This window comes from Corvus brachyrhynchos, unplaced genomic scaffold, assembly GCF_000691975.1.
Source record: "Corvus brachyrhynchos isolate BGI_N302 unplaced genomic scaffold, ASM69197v1 scaffold220, whole genome shotgun sequence".
Lineage (NCBI taxonomy): Eukaryota > Metazoa > Chordata > Aves > Passeriformes > Corvidae > Corvus > Corvus brachyrhynchos.
In genome coordinates, this window is record NW_008236209.1 from 4586470 (window position 1) to 4608345 (window position 21876).

The 21876-nt window shown below is 39.9% G+C and overlaps 1 protein-coding gene across 3 annotated transcripts in view; it reads right to left on the reverse strand.

The window, feature by feature from the left end:
* Positions 1–21876, reverse strand: part of LOC103623158 (connector enhancer of kinase suppressor of ras 2) — a 175396-nt gene that overhangs the window by 77333 nt on the left and 76187 nt on the right. For all 3 annotated transcript variants that reach the window (XM_017742525.1, XM_017742531.1, XM_017742535.1), the window contains exons 4-7: positions 14592–14794; positions 13251–13338; positions 6879–6920; positions 4325–4444 (exon numbers count right to left, since the gene is read on the reverse strand). In XM_017742525.1, the coding sequence (XP_017598014.1) occupies positions 4325–4444; positions 6879–6920; positions 13251–13338; positions 14592–14794 (453 nt within the window). The remainder of the gene's footprint in view (positions 1–4324; positions 4445–6878; positions 6921–13250; positions 13339–14591; positions 14795–21876) is intronic.

Here is a 21876-nt window from a genome sequence, read left to right on the forward strand (position 1 = left end):
AAGCCCCAAACCTCAAAAACCATCCTATGATCCCATTCTGTATCTCTATATCCACCATTTCCAATAAAATGCTGCTGCTTATGTGACAGCAAAACTGCTCCAAAGCTGGCTCTGGGCACAGAATGAGGTAAATCATAGCAAGGTTCTCCCAGCCTTTCATCAGCCTTCATCCCCAAGGATTTCGCAGCAAGCTCAGGAGCTGCCAACAGTAACCCGGACTCCTGGCTCAAGGGCTTATTGTGGATCCATCAAGCCAAAAAATTTAAAGTGGGGAGGCAATTTTCTTAAATCACAAAGTTATTTTATTCTATTCGATTTCATACAGATTTATGTGCGTGTGTTCTGCCAGAGCTAACGGTGATTCTCACAATTTAATACTTTTTTAGTACAGGAATTTATTTGAAGTTTGTCAGATTGATTGTTTGAAACAAAGCTTTGCCTTCCAGACATCTTGTTCGAGCTGATTATGCTGTGCACTTCAGACATAAATGGTATTACCATACCCAGTACAGCAGTTCAGGAGAAAAAGTGCTTTACAATCCTTAAAGTTACTTCAAAATGAAGTAGAGAATACACGTAAGGTGTTTCAGTATTTGCCACTGAAAAATCAGTGGCAAAATAGGGAAAAGGAGGAAGCAGCTTGACTGGTGAAGCTGGGGAAGGAATGGAAAAGGAGAGGAACAAAAACCCAATAGATTTCTGGAGGCCAACAAATGCCCGCAGAGATCAGGATGCAAACAGAGCACGCAGGACTTGGAACAGAACCCAAACCATGTTCCCAATGCAAATTCCTTTGTCCAGCAAAATGCTGGGAAACCACAGCACAGAGTGTGTCCTGGGAAGGCTTGAGATAAGGGCACTTTTTAATAAAGCTGACTGCAAAAGAAGGTATTTTAGCGAGGGAAAAACAAAGGGTGGCTATAAAGCTCGTAAAAGCACAGCCGGAAAGTTAGAAAATGCTAGAACTGAAGATGCACATTCCAAAGACTTAGAGTCCCTTTGTGAAAATGCTTTATGATCCAGAATTTATTTACACAATTAAACACACAGACACTGCCCTGCAGGAGTTCTGACTCTGTGCAGGAACTGCGTGGACTTGGACCTGGAAATTAATTCCGTTTATGTGTGAGCTTATGCAATGCCAATAGGATTCCTGGCTCGTTTGGGGAAGAAATTAGAAGGCACATAATAAAAATTCTGCAAATGGAGTTTTGAAAATAGAGGAAGACTCATAATTTAGCCAGCTGAATGTCATTCCAGATAACTGAATTCTTTCATAAATCTGAGTGATTTACAACACACTTTTCACCGATGGCAAATAATTGTGTTTGTTTTCTAGGTGCCAACCTTGAATGAACCCTGTTCTCAGTAGCTCTGAAAATCAGAGCTACACTTAAACCCAAGAGAAACTGTGTTTTAAATCTATGCTATAAAGGTAACAAATGTTCTGAAAAATTGTGCAGTAAGCCGCTCTTGAAAAACACATTTTTGGTGATTTTGACACCAACTGCTGTGCATTAGATTCCTACCTATAAAACTAAAATTACAGTATCCTTTTCACAAGTGTGTTGTGAGGATGAATTAATTAGTGTCTGTGAAGCACTCAGTAAGGCCATATAAAAATAAATAAAACAACTCACGATGAGATTAGTAACTCCAGGGACTGCAGAGCTTAGCTGAAGTGTGGTAAATCAGGCCTCAACCCCTACACTGAATGATAAGGATAAAAATGGAACTCTGAATACTTTCCATTCACTGAATAGTGCTCATTTTTCTCTTGAATGGAGCAGATATCCTGTGGAAAAAATCCGCTATACAATCATGAGAAAGCCATTTGTAATTCATTACTCTGTTCTATATTTGATTCTGATTAATGTTTTCTTTTCCTTTTCACATGATTTTTCTTTTATTCCCATTTATAGTCCTTTTTCATATTTTCTTCTAAACAGAACACAGTGTCAGCAAAATGGATTACAAGGAACTTTCCAACCTAACACGTTACAGCGCCTTCACAATTAGGCAGAGAAAACTCACTCATTCACTGTGATTTCACTTCATCTAAGGCAAAAAAGGAAAAAAAAAGGAGAAATTGTCAGGCAATTTTGATTGCAGTATTTGTCTCATGTCCTCTGTCAGCAGTGCCCACTTACTGCTCTTCTGCTGGATCTTAACTCATGGGCACGTTGTGGATGGAGAGCCACACAGGGGCTCCTCCAGCCTGAGATCCACCCAACCAGGATCATCCCAGCAGGTCCTGGCTGCCTCAAGTCCTACCAGAAAAAAGGGGAATGTGAACCACATTAAAGGCCCCAACATCTCAGCCAATAACTCTCATCCTGGTCACTCCAGAGTTTAAATCACACTCCAACACTTTATAGGCAGTTCCTGCCAAGAGCTCCTGACAGACACCTGCCTCAGACTGCACACCAGGAAGTCTCAGTTCCCCACAGGACAGGCTATTTTTGGAGTAGATTCCACTCCTCCTGTCCTCCACCAGTCTACCCCTCTGTCCTAGATCCAGAGGCATCACTGCATGGGAAGCATTAGCACCACCAAGCCCTGCTTACTGTGCTCCAGCATCTCTGAGGAAAATGCATCTCTGTGTTCACCTCCTCTCCAGCACTGATAATGAACTTCCCCCTAATTAGACCAGCAGAAATACATCACATTTCTGCATGGAAAGGAAAGCCATGCAGAGTGCTGGCCTGGAGGGTGTAGTAATCTTAATGCAAGTCAAAAGCACTGGGACATTCACAGCGTATCTCCTGCACAAGTACTGACCTGTATTTCTGGGGTACTCTACACTAACCCAGAAATCAGACCTAGAGGGGAAACTGGGCCATAAAGGGAGCATGTTTGGCCATAAGGATGCAGCAGCACAGCAAGGAAATTGTATCTGTGCTCAGGATTACACACTGGGCTGAGCATCTGCGCTGCCACGGAATGAAAATTGAATGTGGTTTATGCTGTGGTAATGTTCTTTGTTGACTAAATCAGCCTAAGAATAAAGTAAACTTGTGCAGTCACACAACACCCCCTCATGTTATTAAAGTATGTCATTCTCAGATTAATATGCATACCTCAGAGTAATTATGCCCTTGTAACTCTGACAGTATTTGCATATGACGTTCGTCGCTATTCAATGTCAGAACAAAGAGGAAGATGTCAAAATAATACAAAGTGTCTCAACTAACAGAAATTTAAAATCTGTAAATCACGCTGAATTACAAACAGGAAACATGCCACAAGGTGAAGAGTGACACTCAAATGGATTTTGATTTGTCAGTTATGGGATTTTCTGCGGATAAGCCTCATGGCTGCCAATTCCACTCCCCACTTCCTCCTTTTTTTCCTCCTCCAACTGCTTCCTTCAACCCAGAAACAACATTCCTGAATTACTCTTCTTGTAGGGAGAAAATACAAACAATTCTAAGAAGGCAGCTGAGGGCAGTCTAGGAGGTTGTGCTGGGGAAAGCAGCCTGGCTCTTGAGGAGAGCCTGAAGAACAGGCCAGCGCCCACAGTGCCACCTTCCACTCCAGCTTTTATTGGGATCTAAGGTTCCCAAGCACAGTCCTTACATTTCTACAGCCCACCAACATCAAATGGTTGTAAAGTAAGGGACTGCAGAGGGGGGACAGAAATCTTTACCCACTGACCACTGAGCTGTCACGAAAATCCATTGTCCAAAAAAATATATCAGTACATTAATATTTAAAAGCTGTAGCCAAATAACTATGAAACTATCTCTGCAGAACATTTCACTGCTGTGACCCATCACTAATGCAGAGCAGCTGGGATGTCCAGAGCCATCCAACCAGGCTGCTCAGTGAGCAACAATTTACAAATAAAAGGGATTTATTTTGCTCCTGGGATGATACTTCTGGAAGTTTTATTTGAACTGATAGTTAGGGAGGCATATAATTACATTTATGCAAGTCCAAGACACAAACCTTCCACTGATCATTTTGGAAGAACATTAATGACATTAGTTAATTTTATTTGTAGGTGTTTGCATTTGGGGATTATTTCAGTATATTCCAAACACTGCAATCTGGCTATCAAAGGATCACAGGTTTAACTGCTCATACAGTTGCACGTGATGCCCTAGGTAAAACAGGTTTTAATTTAAGAAACCCCAAATCAATCCCTTTATTTAGATAAATGTCAATTAAACCACCTTTAGAAATCTGATTCAGCTTACCAAAAAATTAGGACACTGCAGAAAAATACATTTTGGTTTCTTGATAAACTCAAAACCCAAATCACCCTAAAGAACTGAGGCTCATTCTAAGAGTTTAAAGTTTAAACTGCTTTGCTACTTACCAACCCCTCACTGGGCATAATGCTGGTGAGGTGAACGACCTCAAGATGTGCTGACTGGGACACCAGAGAATCAGATGAGAGCGAAATGATGTGGTCACAAATCCCAGACAGGGTTTTACACTGCAAAGAAAAACAAGGCAATAGAATCCCTCGTATCAAACTGGAACTACAAGTGAAGAAGTTCTTATTCTCAGAACTAACCAAGAATAAACAGATAATTTTAATTCGTAGCATTGTAAAAACTACAGGTGTATGAAAGTCAAGAGCAAGTGGTTAAGGGAACGGAAAATATCCATAAATGTCAAGAAAATGTACTTGTATGTGCAGTTCTGCTGTAGAAGGGTATCTGCATCTGTAAACTGTCGTCTCCACTCCAACTATGTGCACTTTGAAAACAAGAGAACAAACCCAATGAACTTTATCCTTATGATTATAAATACAATGGGAGCTGAGTGAAACGTAAAAATAAATATCTTATGCAACTGAATAACCTATTTTGGCTAGTGAATGATGACATCATCCCTGCCAACTGTGATAATTAGGTGAATTCTGCTCTAAAACTTGGAAAATTTCCTTTGTTAAAAATTACCCTGGCAGAGAAGTGCCTTAGTTAACCCATTTCCTGAAGTAAAATTCTTATGCATCTTTGAACATATCCTTTAACTGATATTCCACATCACTATGACTATGCAATGATTTTGTTATCCTGTCTTCCAGCTAAAGATCTCAAAATATTGGTGCAAATCCACACAAACACCTTCAAAGCAGGAGCCCCCTTGCACGGACAGTAGCTGTGGGTCTGACAGATTAAACCCCTCTGTGAAAGCAAAGTTTGTGGGTCAGAGAGCAGCTGAGCTGAGCTCTCAGACAACATTCATGTGGAGAGATTTATTCCCAAATTTCAGTGTGTTGCTCAAAGCATTCCTTCAAAAAGGCTACGCCTAAAAATGTTTGAACCTAATGTGAAAGAATTCATTCAGCTGAGTCTCAGGATGGGTTTCCGGTCGGGGCTGTGCTGTGTGCATCTATTTTGCTTTGGGGACTATACTCTCATTTTTCCTAATTATAGCAAATTCCAGTGAAATCCCTTGAGGGAAGTTTTGTTTCAGGCATTCGCAAAAGCATGAGGCTTTCTAATATCTCATTTGACACTATCCATAGAAGTTAAACAAATAAAGTTGTCACAATGAATAAGTTAACTGCCTGAATTTGTAGGTTGTATTTCCATTCACTGTGCAGTTACTCATCTGGAAATCCAAGGACAGCTCTGGAGCCCTGGCTGTGGCATTTGGATTTTGTATCAGCTGCAAGATGAAAAGCATTCCACTGAGGTGTGTGTGACTGCAGCTAAAGGTCACCATTACCAAAATTATTTCAAGCAGTTTCAGCTCGGGGCCGGAACCCCTGAGCAGAATTTTGGGTCTCATCTTCTCCCAGAAGAGATGGAGAAACTCAAAAATCCAGTGTGGTGGGTGCACTGTGTGTGAGCACATCCTTGATCCAGCTTTTGAATCACTGGCATATCAAAAAAAATTTCATATTCAAATATCAAAGTTTCCAACAGAAAACCTTCCTTACGCCTCAAAATTTGAGAGCATTGGTTACAGATTAGATGCAGGCTAAATCCCAGAGAGAGCACTTTCTACTGTAATGCTTTAACCTTAGAGTATGTCATAAAAATACTTTTTATTTTAGTAAAATAAACAACAAAGAAGTTTTCAATCAAATCAACCTGGTCTACGGAAGGTGTCTCTGCCACAGTTAGAACTGTGGGCTAAAAGTTGTGTATATATGTGTGTGTGTGTGCACTCCAAATCCCAGAAGGTATCAGGTGCTTTTTAAAGCTCTATTCATACCCAGGTTTGCAATAGTAAGCTTTATTTTTTCTAAAAGTCACTGCATGCTTTCTAAATTTAACAGCACATCAATGTTTTATGACAGATTTTAATCCCCACTGGAAGCAGAGTATGTGCAAAAGGCTTTGAAAAAAAGAGGAAAGAAGGAGTCAGGCACTTGGGCAGCGCTTGTCAAAAGCTTATCTGAACTTGTAAATCTTTTGAGAGTTCCCTTTCACCACAGGCTTTAACTCTATCTCGGTGTCAGTACAGGTTTCCCGTGCTGGTACCAGGAAAATATAAAGTGTTTGAACTTAAAGGCCAATATCTAATCAATAATCTTGAATAAGGTTCTTCCATTCCCCTTTGTCATCAGATGTTTTTGAGTGCTGAAGGCACAAAATGCTCGGTCTGACAACCAGTGATCTATGGATGTGATGGCTGGAATTCCACACCAGCAATCCTGGCAGGAATATTAACCATCCAGAATACTGTGCAGCTTCTAAACCTAAACCAATAATTTTGTATTTGTAATTGACTGTAGCTATAACAGAGAGCATTACTGTGGGGGGAACTTTAGCTTTTTGCAACTGATATAATTCATCAGAAATTATGCCAGAGAGTAAGGAACTTTATTTTCCTCTAGCAGCCTTATTTTTTTACAGAATCATTTAAGTGTGTGGGATAAGATTAGAGAGCACCAAAGCAGAATTACTTACCACATGAAGAATTTTATTTTCTGTTTCATACACCGTACAATCCTGTGGTAAAACAGAAAAAAAACCAATTAAATGATGTCACATTAAAGTTCCTATTAAGAAATGAAAGAAGGGTTTATGCTGTTAACAGTCTCTTACATATTCCTGATAAACCTTACTACATGTTACTTTTGGAGTAGTCATCTTTCTATTTTATCTATCATTTTAAGAATAATCAATATTATAGTCATAATTTCAGCATCACCCTTACCTTGCTTTTTCATTTAGGGCTATTACAGGGGCTAAAATACTGCTTTTCTTTCATGAAACAAACCATACAAATTGCTAAAAGGGATCTATTGCTTATTAATACTGAGGGAAGGGAAGTTCCCTCAGTACCACCCTCTGGAAATCAGGACACAGCCATGGCAAAGTTTTAACCATCCCCTACAGCTCTGCCCCACTTCCTCCTACCAGGTACACTCCAAATCTCAGGCTATATTCTGCTAAACATAAAATAAAAAGGAAAATACAAAAAAGAACTCTTCCAGGCAGAGTGAGATTAGAACAGGGTCCCCTCAAGTCTTGGTCCCCTCCGAGGGCAGCCCTGGCCTGGACTAATGCTGGGAAATTATTAAATCCTTCTCCAAGTGCTACTCCACATTGGAAAAGGCTTTCTACAGAGCAAGATATGGGAGAGGTTGAAAAAACCTGTCTTCTTTATTTAGTTTTTTTCCTTGAATAAGCTTTCAAGTAAAATTTAACTTACTGATAATACCTGAAATATCCCTTCAAGTAATTTCAGATTCCCTCAGCTGGTCAGAGCCTGGTGATGGCAACACCAATGTTGTGGGTTTGATCCCTGTATGGGCTTAAGAGTTGGACTTGATAAACCTTGTGGGTCCCTTCCAACTCAGAATATTCTGTGCTATCCCTTCAAACAGCTTAAGATTCCCTATAGTTCTCAAGATTTCCTCTTTTTACTGGATCTTAATATATTAGGGACCAGAGTAAAGTGCTTCAGAACTCCCACAAAATTCCAACCCCCTCATTCCCTGTACTCTGGACACTCAGCTTGGGCTGGGACACCTTCCGGAGGTCTCTGCTCCCCTTTTCCAGCAGCCCAAACCCTTGGCTGTTCCCATCCAGCTCCCAAACCTCCTCCCTTTGGTGTCCCTTCGAGGATTTTGCCCCTGAGCCCATCTGAGGCAGCTGCTCTGAGCCCTCAGCCCAGGGAACTGCGCCTCCCTCAGCTCTGAAGGTCAATATTTATTTTGGAGGACTGCTGCTTCTGTGGAGAAATTAATTTCTAAGTGACTACAGCTTAAAGAATATTGCTACAGAATAAGGAAGTCAAAATCAGAAGATTGGGAGCGCCAAGGAACACAGAAGAATTTATATTAGCATTTCATGGTCAAGTATCCCTTTGATGTTTCCTCTGTATTCATACTGTTATTTTCTAGAGCACAAAAAAGAATTCAATTAGTCAGTTTGGCTGGCAATGCCCAAGGCAGTTTTTCCTGCAAGTTTTGCACACTTCAAACAGCTCATCTGCCATCTCCTTTTAACCCTCCACGTACCAGGAGAACAAAATGATCGCAGCAGGGCTTCCAGCTTGACTTCAGAGCTAATGTTCCTGTCTAAATTATTCCTTTAATTTCTGTGCTAGAAATACAATATGAGCCTCCCTCTGAACAAACTTAATTACTTCAGGTCAAAGAATAGAAGACGTATGTATAGTAAAACTGAAATTTTACTGTTTTGTAGAGCAGAATTAATGTTAGCTGTACTTATGTTGCACATTCAAGATTACATTAGCATGAAAAATGTTAATGGCTTTGGGATTCCTTCCAAAATAGATGCATATTGACTTTTTTTTTAAATACATCAGACCAGTTTAACTGAGAGGTTAAAAGCACTTGCAATGTTATACTAAAATATTGAGATATGTAGGTCACAATATTCTTCTGATTTATTTTTCTCTGATACATAGCAATGCACTAGGGATCTCATTAAAAAAATAATCTTCCAGGAGTACCATTTATAGAATGTTGATCTATTTTTCTTAGAAAATAAATAATAGTTATAGTCACATTCTTTCTACATTCTCCAGTAGCAAGATGACATGATAAAGATATTTCTTCTTAGAGTTTAAAATAACCTTAAAATTAATAGCTGTGTTCTATTTCCCCTCTGTAAAAGGATAAAACACAGGAATTACAAAACCAGTCACAGCAGCAGTGTTGCAAACCAGGCAGGGTCTGCACTGTCCTGAACATCCTAAATTGAAAGGTACAGCACACCTTGGTCTCTGATAAAGTGAAACTGCTCTTCTGCATATTCATAAAGAGAAAAGGTCAGTGGGGCTCGTGCTCACCCACACCCTCTTCAAAATTTTAATTTCTAATTCTGAAAGAAGGAAAAAATGCAAGTACCACAGGAATTTGCAGATACCATAAGGAATGTTTTATGGCAAGTTCTTGAGGACACTTAACCAACACATTAAAAAATTTAAAATACTTCGTTCATTAACTTAGTTCAATAAAACAGCATGAGTTAAGTCAACTACTGGAAAGAAACTGAGACCCTATAAAGGAGCATTCCCCACCACAACACTGTAGGAAAGTTCTACAGCAGTCTTTCAGTGGTGGGTATGACAAAGGGATATTTCAAAATACATTGCTTGCATGCACAAAATTAAATACTTCTGAAATTCACACGTTGGAAAGAAAGAGATTGCTCTGGAATTAGGCAAATCTACAACGGCAAATACACTGAACTGACTCATTTTAATTGGTTCAAAGGTAGAGACTTGATCATAATCTATTTTTAGAAAAGAGTGAACAGATGTTTGATGAAATTTTCTTTAGCAAATGCAAGCAAAATAAGATGGAAGGGCTGGAAGCTGAAGTCTGCAAAGTTCATACTGAAAATAACACCCAGGTTTTGCATGGCAGCTGCAGAATCAGAGGATAATTCAGGTGGAAGGGGCCTCTGGAGGTTATCTGGTCCAACCACCTTCTCAGGTGAGGCCAATTTAAAACTTACACCAGGTACAGAAGTTATTAAGAAACAACAATTCCTGTCAATTGCAGTGCAAACCAGATGGCTTTAAAAAACCAGAAAAGCCAGGCTTCATCCAAAACACACTGTATTTGGCTAAAAATGGGGCAAAAATCCATTATAAGGTGTCTGAATTCAGTTCAGTGAGGTTAATTAGACAGTAAGAAAGGGGAGAACGAGCAAAATTTTGTTTGGCTTTTGTTGGAAAAAGGCTGAGTTGTTCTGACATCCTTTGGTAAGACATAGAGACTTTTTGTTGAGAGAAAGTTTGTTCGTGCAGGTTAATGAGTGTGTTGGAAGCATCTACCTCAGATTTAAGCATCTTTGACATAATGAGGAAAAATTAGAAACCCAGATGCCACTAGGACTGGGGAACTCTTCCTACTCAATGAAAAATTAACCAGTGGCTGCATTTTATGAACAAAAATCCAACCCTATCCTTCCGCAGTTCCTCCAGTTGTCTTTCCCTCAGGGCAGCCTTGGTGCCCTGAACAACCCCAAATTTAGTTCAGTTATTCTGGTGGGTTCCTTTTCAGAGCAGGAAGGAGAGTGAGTGCACCTTGAAACTGAGCTGCAACTCAAAGTGAAGTCAGCAGAGTTCAAATATCTCAATGCTCTGTTCTAGCCTGCTTCTTTGCATATTGTAGACACATTTTGATGGGACTTTGCACCTCAAAATCAGGATGTTTCTGCAGCTCTCTGCATGACATAATTCTTTTACAGTGGCTTAGTGAAGGTGATCAAAAGGGTTAAGAAACCTGGGCAGAATAAAGTACATTTCCAAACATAAAGGGACAGCTGTAAAACTCCTCTAAAATTAGAGAATGAGGTTTTCTTTGAACCAGCATGTGAAAATACTGTATAAACAAGTGACTATTCATCATAGCATTTGCATGGTACATAAATAATAATGATACATTAAAATAAATTTGATCTAAGTTATGTCACTCAGATCACACAGGACATCTGAGCATGAAGATTCATAAGCACTTTCTATATTAAACTAAGGTTACAGGGTAACCCTGTTAAGAAAATCCACCTGGAGTGGCAGCTGCAAGCTATGCACACAAAACACATTCATTTTGCACAAAATGTCGAAGATATTCCTCACTTAATGTGCCAAATCCGTACCCTTGACTGCTGCTTTCACACTGGCTGAATGAGGTATTTAAGATGTATATAATTCATAAAACAAGGAGTATCTGAAAGGATCTGAGATAGGTTTCTATTAGTTATGCCATTTAATTCATATTCCAGCCAACAGCTGAGCCTGCAGTTCTTGTTTAGGTGAGACATTTCTGCTTTCACACATTAAGGTCAATTTTCCTCAGATTTAGTGACTGCAAAGCTGTCTCTCTATGACTGATTTGGTTTTATCTGCTCTTTCTGGTGTTAAGTTTAATAAAACATCAAAGATCTTAATAGACAACTATCAAACAAGTCAGACCTGACAATAAGATGAAGAAAAGACAAAACTTGATTTGTAACCTGAAGAACCAACCAAGCATTTTTCTTCTTGGAATGACTTGGAATTTATGCTAAAAGATTGTTTTTAAGTTGTCAAAAGGAGGACAGCTTTGAGACTAGAGCTGAAGAACTGGAAAAAATAAAGAACCAAACTATTGCTGGCAGAGGAGAACAGAATTTCATCTGCCAAAAGCTGAGAAGTGAACGACAGAAGTGGAGACAGCAATTCAAAATTACTCTATTTTCACCTGGACCACAGGGAAAAATCAAACTCACACAAACAAAATGCAGTATCAGCTGAAGGACAGAATCAGAATCCAAAGTTTTTATACTGTAGAGAAGTTCATTTTGCTTAGTCTGTAAATCAAAAATAGCCTAGTGCTATAAGCACCTCGTAAGAAAAAGCTTAATAAAGATACATAAATAATTAAATGCCGACATAGGAATTTCTAAACTAAGAACAGAGAAAAATGATCTTTGTTTTGTGCTGCAAAAATGCATGAATGACAAGATTCCCGGGAAGAATAAAGCTGAACATTATAAATTAAGGACAATAGTGTAAAATACATATTTATTAGCCTTAGTTCTTTAGCTCTAAGAACTGAAATAAAATTGAAGCAGAGGGGAAAAACAGTTTTCAGAACAACTACTCCATTACTACTCCAAAAAGCATTTGAAATTGAGTGAGTCTTGTGATTGGGCTGCTGGGAGGGTGCATGGAAAACCGTGGCAGCACAGGACAGAGGCAGGCAGGGAAATCCTCTGTATTGGAGACAGGCCCAGCTTAAAGTCCCTACAAAACTGGAGCTTAAGATAAGCTTTCTTCTTGCTTTCCCTCCTACAACCCTTTCATCTTTTTCCTCTTTTATTCACGCCCAGACAGCCCTGCCTTTTCTCTGCCCTCTCCACATATTCCAGTAACACTCCTTTGTCTCATCAATATTTTAGCCCCTCACAAGAGGGGTTGCTCATCGTAAATATTTGTAAAACTAATTCACCCTCTGTCTTTCAGTACCTGTGTGTCACCTCTTGTCTTACTTTGGGGCAGACACTGTCAGACACTGTTATTTTATTGTTCTATTATATTATTATAGAGGTCACAGCACCAAGCCTGACTTCAAGGAATGTTTGGACAAGGGTGTCAGGCACAGGGTGGGATTGTCGGGGTGTCCTTTGTGGGGCCAGGAATTGGACTTGATGATTCTGGTGGGTCCCTTCCAACTCAGGACAGTCTATGATTCTATATATTATATAGAACTAAAGACCAGATAACTTATTTTTATGTTCTGGTGGACTGTACCTTGTCACAATTACCTAATGAGTGTCAGTGATGATTGCGCTGCTACCATGATCTCTTCTGTAGTTAGTTGGTTTAATGTTAGGAATATTTCGTGTTCATCCCTAAACAACCTCCATGCTACTGGCTCTCCTCTAAGTGAAGAAGCCACAGCGAAGATTCTGGATATATTTGTAAGTATTTTAAGGATTTGTCCCCGAAACATTTTGGATCATTCATATTTTAATCTGGAATAACCTGTTAGTAGTAGTTAAACTGCTTCCCACTGTGTTCAACGCTTTTCTTTTGTTCAACACTCGCAGGGTGGTAAATCACCTGACATGAAATTGTCTACTCAAGAGCAAAGTGGATTATTTTTAACTTCACAGGGTCCTTCAATCTATCCAGGAACATCACCAAAGTCCAAAAATCTTCCTGTCCCTCCCAGAGAATGAGAGTATGGAAAGAACAGAGAAGTAATGCTGTAACAACTTTTGTGGTGATGTAAAAGCTGTAGTTACTTTTGCTATTGCAGTTTTTAAGCAGTGATGTGAAGAGGACTCAGAGCAGAAGAGAGCCACTCCTACCTGTTGCACAATGGTTGTTAGTTCCAGGCACAGTTGAACAATGTTGTTTTTCAGCAGTGAATATTCTGTCACGCTGACAAACGGAGACCTGGGACAGGGGAAGGACAGGTTTATACAGCATTAAGGACCATAACTTACTCTATAAGCAGATATATGTCATATAGGGATCAGTTCCACACCACAGAAATGCCAAATCATTTTAATCTCCAGCAGCAAGTCGCACAACTTTTGTAATATACACCTTTGGAACAAGAGAAAATGCAGGCAGGAGGTAAACTGGATTTTGGTCAGAACATCAGAAGTTATTGTTCTTACGGAGAGTAGAAATAGGAGCTTTCAAATAACTCTAAGCAGCCCAGATTTCCTTTGTACTGCTCATTAAAAAGATGGCATTTCTGGTATGACATCACTCCTCAGCAGCAATCAGCACCTTAATTCAGAGAGCACAGTAATGCTTACTTAGTCACAGCTTCCTGCACGCTCAGATTTTCTTCAGGCTTTCCAAATTCTGGCTGAATCTGACCCCATTTGAATTTATAAGAACTGACAAGGTCATAGCCTGAGAGAATATGACTGCTGGCATTAGGTTAGGAAGATGTCACCAGGATTATACAAATCCTGTAAAGGAGGGTGATTCACTCTCACTGTGATTTCTAAGGTGCCATTTATACATTCCAGAGCATTCAGATTCCAGATAAAGCTATTTACTGCTATAACTCCAAAGAGAAACAAGCCATAAAAGCTCTGTTGCTATTTATGTTTTTGTTTCTCTCTTGCCACAGTCACAGAGATACTTTTAATCAAATTCTCGGTTCAGAAATATAAAACACCAGTGGCTGATTGTTGAGCGTTAACCAGCACACCTGTACCTAACACATCCAGCCTACTCCTGATAAATAAGAACATTTAATTTTCAGACAAGTACTATCTTTTATTTTGAACATTCTTAATTGATTTACTCAACTCCAGATTTTCTGTCTTTTTGATGGCTGAAAGACAGCTCAAACTCCACAAGCTCTTCTTCCTTGCCCTTCATTCTGAAATTTCTGATGATGTTACCAGGTGTGGCAGTGAGAAGAGCACAGAAATATTCATTTCAGATGAAATCCAGCTGAAAGAATCTCAAAAGGTAACTAGAGCAAATTTTAAGACTCTCCTGACAGAGAAGGGTACTAAATTTTGCTTCCAATATTTGACAAATTTGTAAAAATTTAGAGCTAGAATTCCAGACCCGCCATTTTAATATTAGCATAAAAGAGTACAAGAGGCAAAGAAAGAACAAATAGAAAACTCCCCAAGGAATTATTCTCATGCACAAGGGATGGAGGAACAGCTAATTACCTGTCCAGCCAGGCGAGTAAGTTCTTGGCAGCACCAATCAGGTCAACCACAGAGGTAAGAAAATCATTTGGCAGTCGTCTGGAGGCCCTGCCATCGTAATGGCCACTCCTCCTCCTACCCGTTATAAAGTTCTGAAGGTTTTTGGCCGAGGCGTTCAGCTTGTGAGACAGAGTTCTCAGGTTTTCAGTCTCCAAACCATAATTCTGAGGGAAAGAAGAAGATTGACAGAGTGTGTGGTCAGCTACACGAACCAAACTGTGAAGTGAAACATCGTGGTTGGCCTTGGCTGAGAGGGTGGTTGTGGATACCTGGGTCGAGATTAAACAAGAGTATTTGGGGTAGGACACATGGGATGCGCCCAGTCTGTGACACAACCTCTGCTATCACCAGCACTCACAGTCCAACATGGCTCACGTGTGTCCAGCCATGTCCCTGAGGGACAGGCAAAAAGGATCCCATGTGCTGAGCCTCAAGATCTGTCCCAATCTCAGGAAGTGCAGGTGAGGAGTGCACTGTCCTCTCCCTGCTGTGGCCCACGGGTGTCTGTCACCTCGGCATGGAGCAGTCCCACTGCACTGGATCCCAGCCCTTGGAATACCTTCACCTGAGCAGAACATCCCTTTCCCCTGCCCTGTGGATCAGGAATAAAGTGGTACACGGCCTTGCTGAGAGGCTTTTACAGGAACACCCTCTCCTGAACCCTGCTGCTGCTGGAGAGCAGCTGTCCCACATGGAATGAAACACGGAACCATTGAACCAGGTCAGAGCAAAGGCGTGCTGCTCCTGCTCCCCACGGCTGCTCAGGGAAGAGTCTGAGGAGAGAACATGCAGGAACAGCTGCTTGTGGCTCAGAGACTCCAACCAGTGACAGGGCTTCATATTTAACAGTTCTTATTGGATTTTTGTCCATTGTTCTAGTTCTGATGGAGGGAGAAGGGTTGAATCTAATTGAAGGTTTCCAAACACAAGTCCCTTTTCCCTTTATCCTTTATCCACATTCCTTCATCCATGTCTCAGTCCTTTAATCACCAGGCCTATTGCCCACTTAGACCCAGATAACAAGCACAGAGATATCTCAGCTCAAATACATTAAATAATTCAAAGTTACACAGAAAGTCTCAAACATGCTGAATTGAACCCAGATTTCTGACAGCCCCCACAGGATGTAGGACATGAAAGAATTTAATGAGCATTTAAACAAAATCAACTCTCAGAGTCTGAATTGATTGCCCACTATTAATTTCAGCTATGCTTGTGTTACAGAGGATGACTGATCATGAATACTACACGTCAATATTTTTGCCTAAACTTCTTCCTCAAAGCAGAGAATAAAGAATTGCAAAGAATACGCGTCTTGACAGATGCTAACATGGATACTTGTACTAGAAACAATAATTTTTGACTCCAGAAAAGAGAATTATACCGACCAATAAAAAACTTATAAACTGGGGTTGTATGGAAAGGAAACAAAGCACAAACAAACTCTTGGTGAAGTGGTTTGGACCTCTGACAGCTGGCACTTGGGACCGTGCCTTCCTGCCAGCCATTCTCCCTGTCAAAGTTCACTCTGAGAAATAAATCAAGGCCTTGCCTCCAGCTTGGAGGGAAATCTATGAGGAATGAAACACTTTGCTATCTCAGCTGACTGCAAAGAATTTGATTTAAAAACCCGGGAGAGAATTAATTTCACTGTTAGGCCCATATCACAGCTAAAGCACCATGGTCAGTCAGTGGGGGCTGGACCATCCAGTTCAAGACTAAAGTGCTACAGATGACAAAAAACTCTCCTCAGCTTTTTTCTCAGAACAACTACTGCACAGTTAGCAACAGTGTCACCAAAGAAAGCCATCCTTTTTTGGAAAAGTTTAAAGAGCAAGCTGTATTTGATATTAATGTGTCATCTGTTTAATATCACATCTAATCTTTCTTTTATTAGAGCTCTGAAGGAATTCCCTCCCCTGCTCTGTTTTTCTCTCGACTTCCACTCATGCCAAGATGATGACTAAGTGGATGCACTGGGATGCCTTTTCCAGCTATCAACCAGCTGGGTAGGGCCTGGTTTCCCCTCAGAAAGAGTTTCATTCTGCACACTCAGCAACACATTACAAGGATGATAAACTAGATCCTCCTGGTTGCTTATTCCCGTGGAAACAAGCAGGAAAAAAACCCTCTCCCAATAACTTGTTATTGCATAAAAGCTCTGGAAACCTGTCACTGCTTTTAAGAGAGTTTAAGCAGGGAAGGACACGGTTTGACCAGTGAATCTATAAGTACCAGAGGGTATTTTAGATCCCAGCAAGTGTAATCAGCCAGTCATCTTCTCCAGTCACTGGAAAACACAGAGGCTGAGCAGGAAATGTATGTGAGGAAATCCACCTAGTGAACAAGTTCTCTGCTTTATCTTGAAGTTTATTGCTTACATGCCAATGACAACCTCGATTAGTGTCAATATAAAATTTAAAATACAGCAAAGCATAGATAAAATTTATCCATAAAGATAATCAGAAGATGAAAGGAAATTGTTCAGCACAGTAGAAGTGCTGATGCAAGTTAGTGGTTTGCTTGAAACTGAGTGGGGCACAATAAAGGGGAAAAGATAAAAATATTATGAAAGTGACAGTAAATTAATACCTTTGTAGAAGACAGAGACATTGGGTTGTTCTGGATTTAAGCGTGTCTACATCCAAGATTTTAATTTTTAAATCAAACAGCTGTAATCAACTACCAAACAGGGAAAATGTGGTTACAAACAAACCTTGAAAGTATCCCCTCATCCTGATGCTCTGATGCCACCAAACCCTACTGTGGCAGGATATTAGGAGAGGGTTGAAGGAAGCTGTGGCCTCTTTTGGGCTTCCAGAGTCAGCAACCAAAGGGATGGGGAATAGAGGAGATTGTTCCAGAGGAGAAAAGAGCCAGGAAGTGGGTACCCCCCAGATTTAAACTGCTTCAAAACAAGGAATTGTAGTTTATGGCAGTGACTAGGCAGGTGAGGAGCCTTGTGGTGCATAGATGGCAGCGCCAGTATCCAGATCTCCTCTAATTCCTGTAGGCACCTCATCTACTTGCTGTAACTGAGAGAGTCCCAGGGCTGCCAGACTAAATCATTATCACAGCTGCCAAGCCAGACTTCAGTTTTCACAGCCATACATTCTGCTCCCCCGGTGTTAAATATGTGCTGTTCTTGTGAGCCACACCATGGAAATGATGCTCCTGAGCCTGGAAAGTTCTGTCTCCTGGCAGGAGATTCAGGTGATTTCTTTCTTGCACTGTAAATCCTAGAAATAATTTCTGGTTTGAAAAGAAAGACAGAAAAATAAAAGAGAAAGCCTCTAAAAGGGACAAGAGGGTGCCATTAGCATAGGCAGGATTATTTCCCATCCCAAGAGCGGGGAAACATAAACAAGAAAGGTTTCCTCTATTCCCTGGTTTTGTTTCATGATGATTCAGGCTGTTTCATCATCAAATGACTCAATTAGTGGAAATGGATACACAAGTTTAGGGAATGAATCCTGACTACCAAAATGACCCCAGATGTTGCCTGGCTAGAATCACACCGTCACATAATTAGTCAAATTATCCTGAAATCTGGATCAGGAAACTGTCTAATGAGAATAGAACGTTGCCTAAAGTCACCAACACCCCGTTTCAGAAGAAGGGGCCAGACAGGAACATTGCAGAAACGGCCAAAGTAACAGCACGCCTTGAACACAGAAAGACATGACTGGAAAATCTGTTAAATACTTATTTCATATAAAAGCATGGATCAAACAGTAAGAACTTCTGTATCTCCACTGACAGCTTTATTACCTGCACACACTCTAAAGAGCTACACAGATTATCTGATTCGTTCAGTGGCTGATCCCGTGTTTTAGGCTGGAGCTCAGCAAGTCCTGACGCCCCATTCCATGACAGGAGTTGGAAAGGAGGATTTCAGGAGGCAGAAATTAAACTCAAGTGTGAGATCAGAGGCAGACAAGCTCATTATGGAATCATCATTAGCAAAATGCCAAGATGAAGCTGTGCTTGCAGTGACACTTCTTAGTGAGGTGTGCAGCTGATTTAGGATAACTCTCTGAATATAAAACACAGATTTATATTCAGCTATTTCCCCTCTAATTCTCCCATTTCCAGGCTCTCTGTCGTCCTAGTTCCTCCCCTATTGGGTCTGAGCTGCTGTGCTGGTGGCTGGGGTTATTGGAGGTGGTGAGGGAACAGGCAGGACAGATCCCCCCCAGGGCTTTCACACTTGACCGGGTTTTCTGAAGTACAGAAAACAGGTGGCTGTTGTCAGAAATGGTAGAATTCAGGTGACAGGAGAAAATGCCATTTTATTTCTGAGCAACCTGAAGCAGATTCCTGTTTTTCCCAGTGCAGAGTAGAAGATAGGATGTAAGAGGGAAGTTGTTGAATACTCGCTATAGTTAAAATTGGAATTTTGGAAGCTGAAATATAGGAAATCTGCCTCCAAATAGATATTTAATGCCTCTTTTTAGTGTCAGGAACCCAAAATGTAGAAATAGCTAAACACACAGTCACCATGAACCTTCCTGCCTTGTGTCTGTGTCACAATTCCAGCTAAAAACTCTGCTTGTTTTGTACATTCTGGTTTGAAGTTCCACTTTTAAATAATGGAGCAAATTCCATATCCATCTGACAATATAAGATCTGAACTTTTTACGTATTCAAAGAAGTGGAATGAAAAAAAATCTTCAGCTATGGCTTAAGGTGTTCTCACACCTTACTGCAGGTAAGCAATAACATCACAAAGGAGGATTTTATGCTAATAAAGCAATCTGGGAGAATTGCAGCTACTAAGATAAAATAGGCCAAATTATTGTAGCCAACATCAAGAAAAAAATAATGAATATAATGGGGAAAAACCAGCCAAGTGCTAATCAGTTTTTTGTAAACACCAGCACCTGAAGATCAAACACCAAGCAAGAAATACCTACAATATATGAAGAGTTTATTTCTTCTGTGGAAAACTCTCCAGCATTTTTTCTTACAGGTACTGCCATAATGAAATTGTTTTGCTGTAATGTGACATACAGAGATAAAAATAATGCATGCACGTGGAAATTTAATAGGTACAGGGTGTAATTTTAGCTAAAGAGTTTATATTGCATAAGTAATGAATTTAGCTTACCTTCAAAACAGATTTCTTTTTAATTATAGTAATTTTTCTTGATGTTGTCATTCGTGTGAGTAGTCAGTGTAATATATATATATAAATATATGTAGAAATATATAAACACATGGATGCATATACAGCTTTTTCTGTAGGTGGTACTTTGTTACAATTTTCACTGAATGGAAAAGAGAAATAAAAGGGCAGAGGAGGAGATCTGACAGAGGAGATGAAAGGAAACAGCACTGACTGAAACTCAAGCACCTTACATGGAATTCACCACATCCAAGGCATTTAAAACACCACAACCTAAATATTGTGCTGCACTTCCATTTCTACATTTCACGCACAAGTTTTAGGAATCCTCTAAATTTTTGGGAATTTAAAAGCTCCATCTCCAGGTACTTCTTCCCCAATCCAGCCTGGTTTTCAACCCATTCTCAGATCACCCAAAAATTGATTTATTGTGGACCTGCAGCAGCTGAAGCAGCTCCATGGGGATGCTCTGTTGCCCTCCCTGGTCCCTTCCAGGCTCTTCCTGGTCCCCAGGGCCCGGAGCTGCCACAGCCACCCCCTGTCTCACACCTGCCTCCCTGGGGTTCCTCACACCTCTGAGACCACTTGGGAACAATCCCCAGAGGAGCTCTGGGGTTTGGGATTCTCCTCTGGGAAAACACAGAGGGCCAGATGGGACCCTGCACCTCCCTGCTGTGTCAGGGCTCTGTCTGCTGCTCTGGCTTTGCCACAGGAATGACAGGTTTTGGGATAGCATGGAGTCAGTTAGTTCTTACTAAAACCAGGTAAACACAGCCTGTTTGTTAATAAAAGCAAAAATCCCAATTAATCATACACTGATTTTACCATGAATACTTCTGACACACACATAGAATGAAAACTGTCAAAACACACTTTTTTCTTTTAAATTTCCTCTCTGGAGGGATGTTTTTAAAGGTTAGCAGCCTTTAAAACAGTGGAAACCTGATTCTGAAACACTTGTCTCCATAAAAATTTCTTTGATTTCACAAAAATTTTCTGGTGATGTTTTTATAAAACTGCTTCAAACTGAAGCTATTGAAATAACATAAAATCAAAGTGGGTGAGGCAGTGCATTTCCACCAGGTCTGTCTGGTTTTCCTCTTGAAAAAGAATTTACAGGCTGGTCATCCTTTATCTGAATAGCAATTTGGAAAAGGCCAAATAACTTTTTCATTAGTGATCCTATGAATCAGTGCACAAGTTCAGGTCTAGAGACTGGATCCTAAAACTTAAAATTTCCTGAATGGTGAAAAAAGGGACAGGTATTACAATCAGATGCAAGTTATGATACCACTTGAGAAAAAGTTAAAATAAATCAAAGAAACTATGGGTTTTATTAAGGAGACTTTGTAAGATGTAGTTCACACAGTTTATACACTGACATATTCAATAATTTATGTATGTTTTATATGTATCTATAAAATCCTAGCACTGTTGTTTTGAAAACTATATATGTATTAGGAAAATAATTTCCATTTTATGGCTGGGGAATGCAGCTCCAGTAAAATATGGTCCAAATTTGGTTCAGCTTTTTCTTTAAAAGCTTTTCTCCTTCTAAATCAGTAAATTAGCATAATAACATATAATAAATACACAATAAATATAAAATAAACCCAATCCTTCTGCCTCTCTAACAACATTTGCCTATTATTTCAGTTAAACTGCAGGATCACAGCACAGTTTATGTGCACAGAATGTGGCATTTCATCAAAATAAAAGTATGGAATTCATTAATAACTATGGTAATACTATGCAAATATGCAACATCATAATACAAATTAGAGTCTATTATTTGAAACACCTCGATGCTTTTTTATGTGCAGCTTTCCTCCCCCTTGTTCTCCCTTCCATTATAATTATCCCACCTTGCTGGAGCAAATTGTGTCATAATTCTTTGTCTCCTGAGTCTATAATTTGGAACCTGTCACGGTGCTTCTAAGCACTCCCTACACCTTCCTATTATCTTGTAAATAGATAAATTAAGGAGATCTAGAAGTAAGATTAAATATTTTAACCTATTTTTAAAAATTAACATTTGCATTATATTTTTTTATCTTCAGAAGAAGCTTTAGCACTTGCATTGCAGTAGATATATATATATATGTATATATATATATA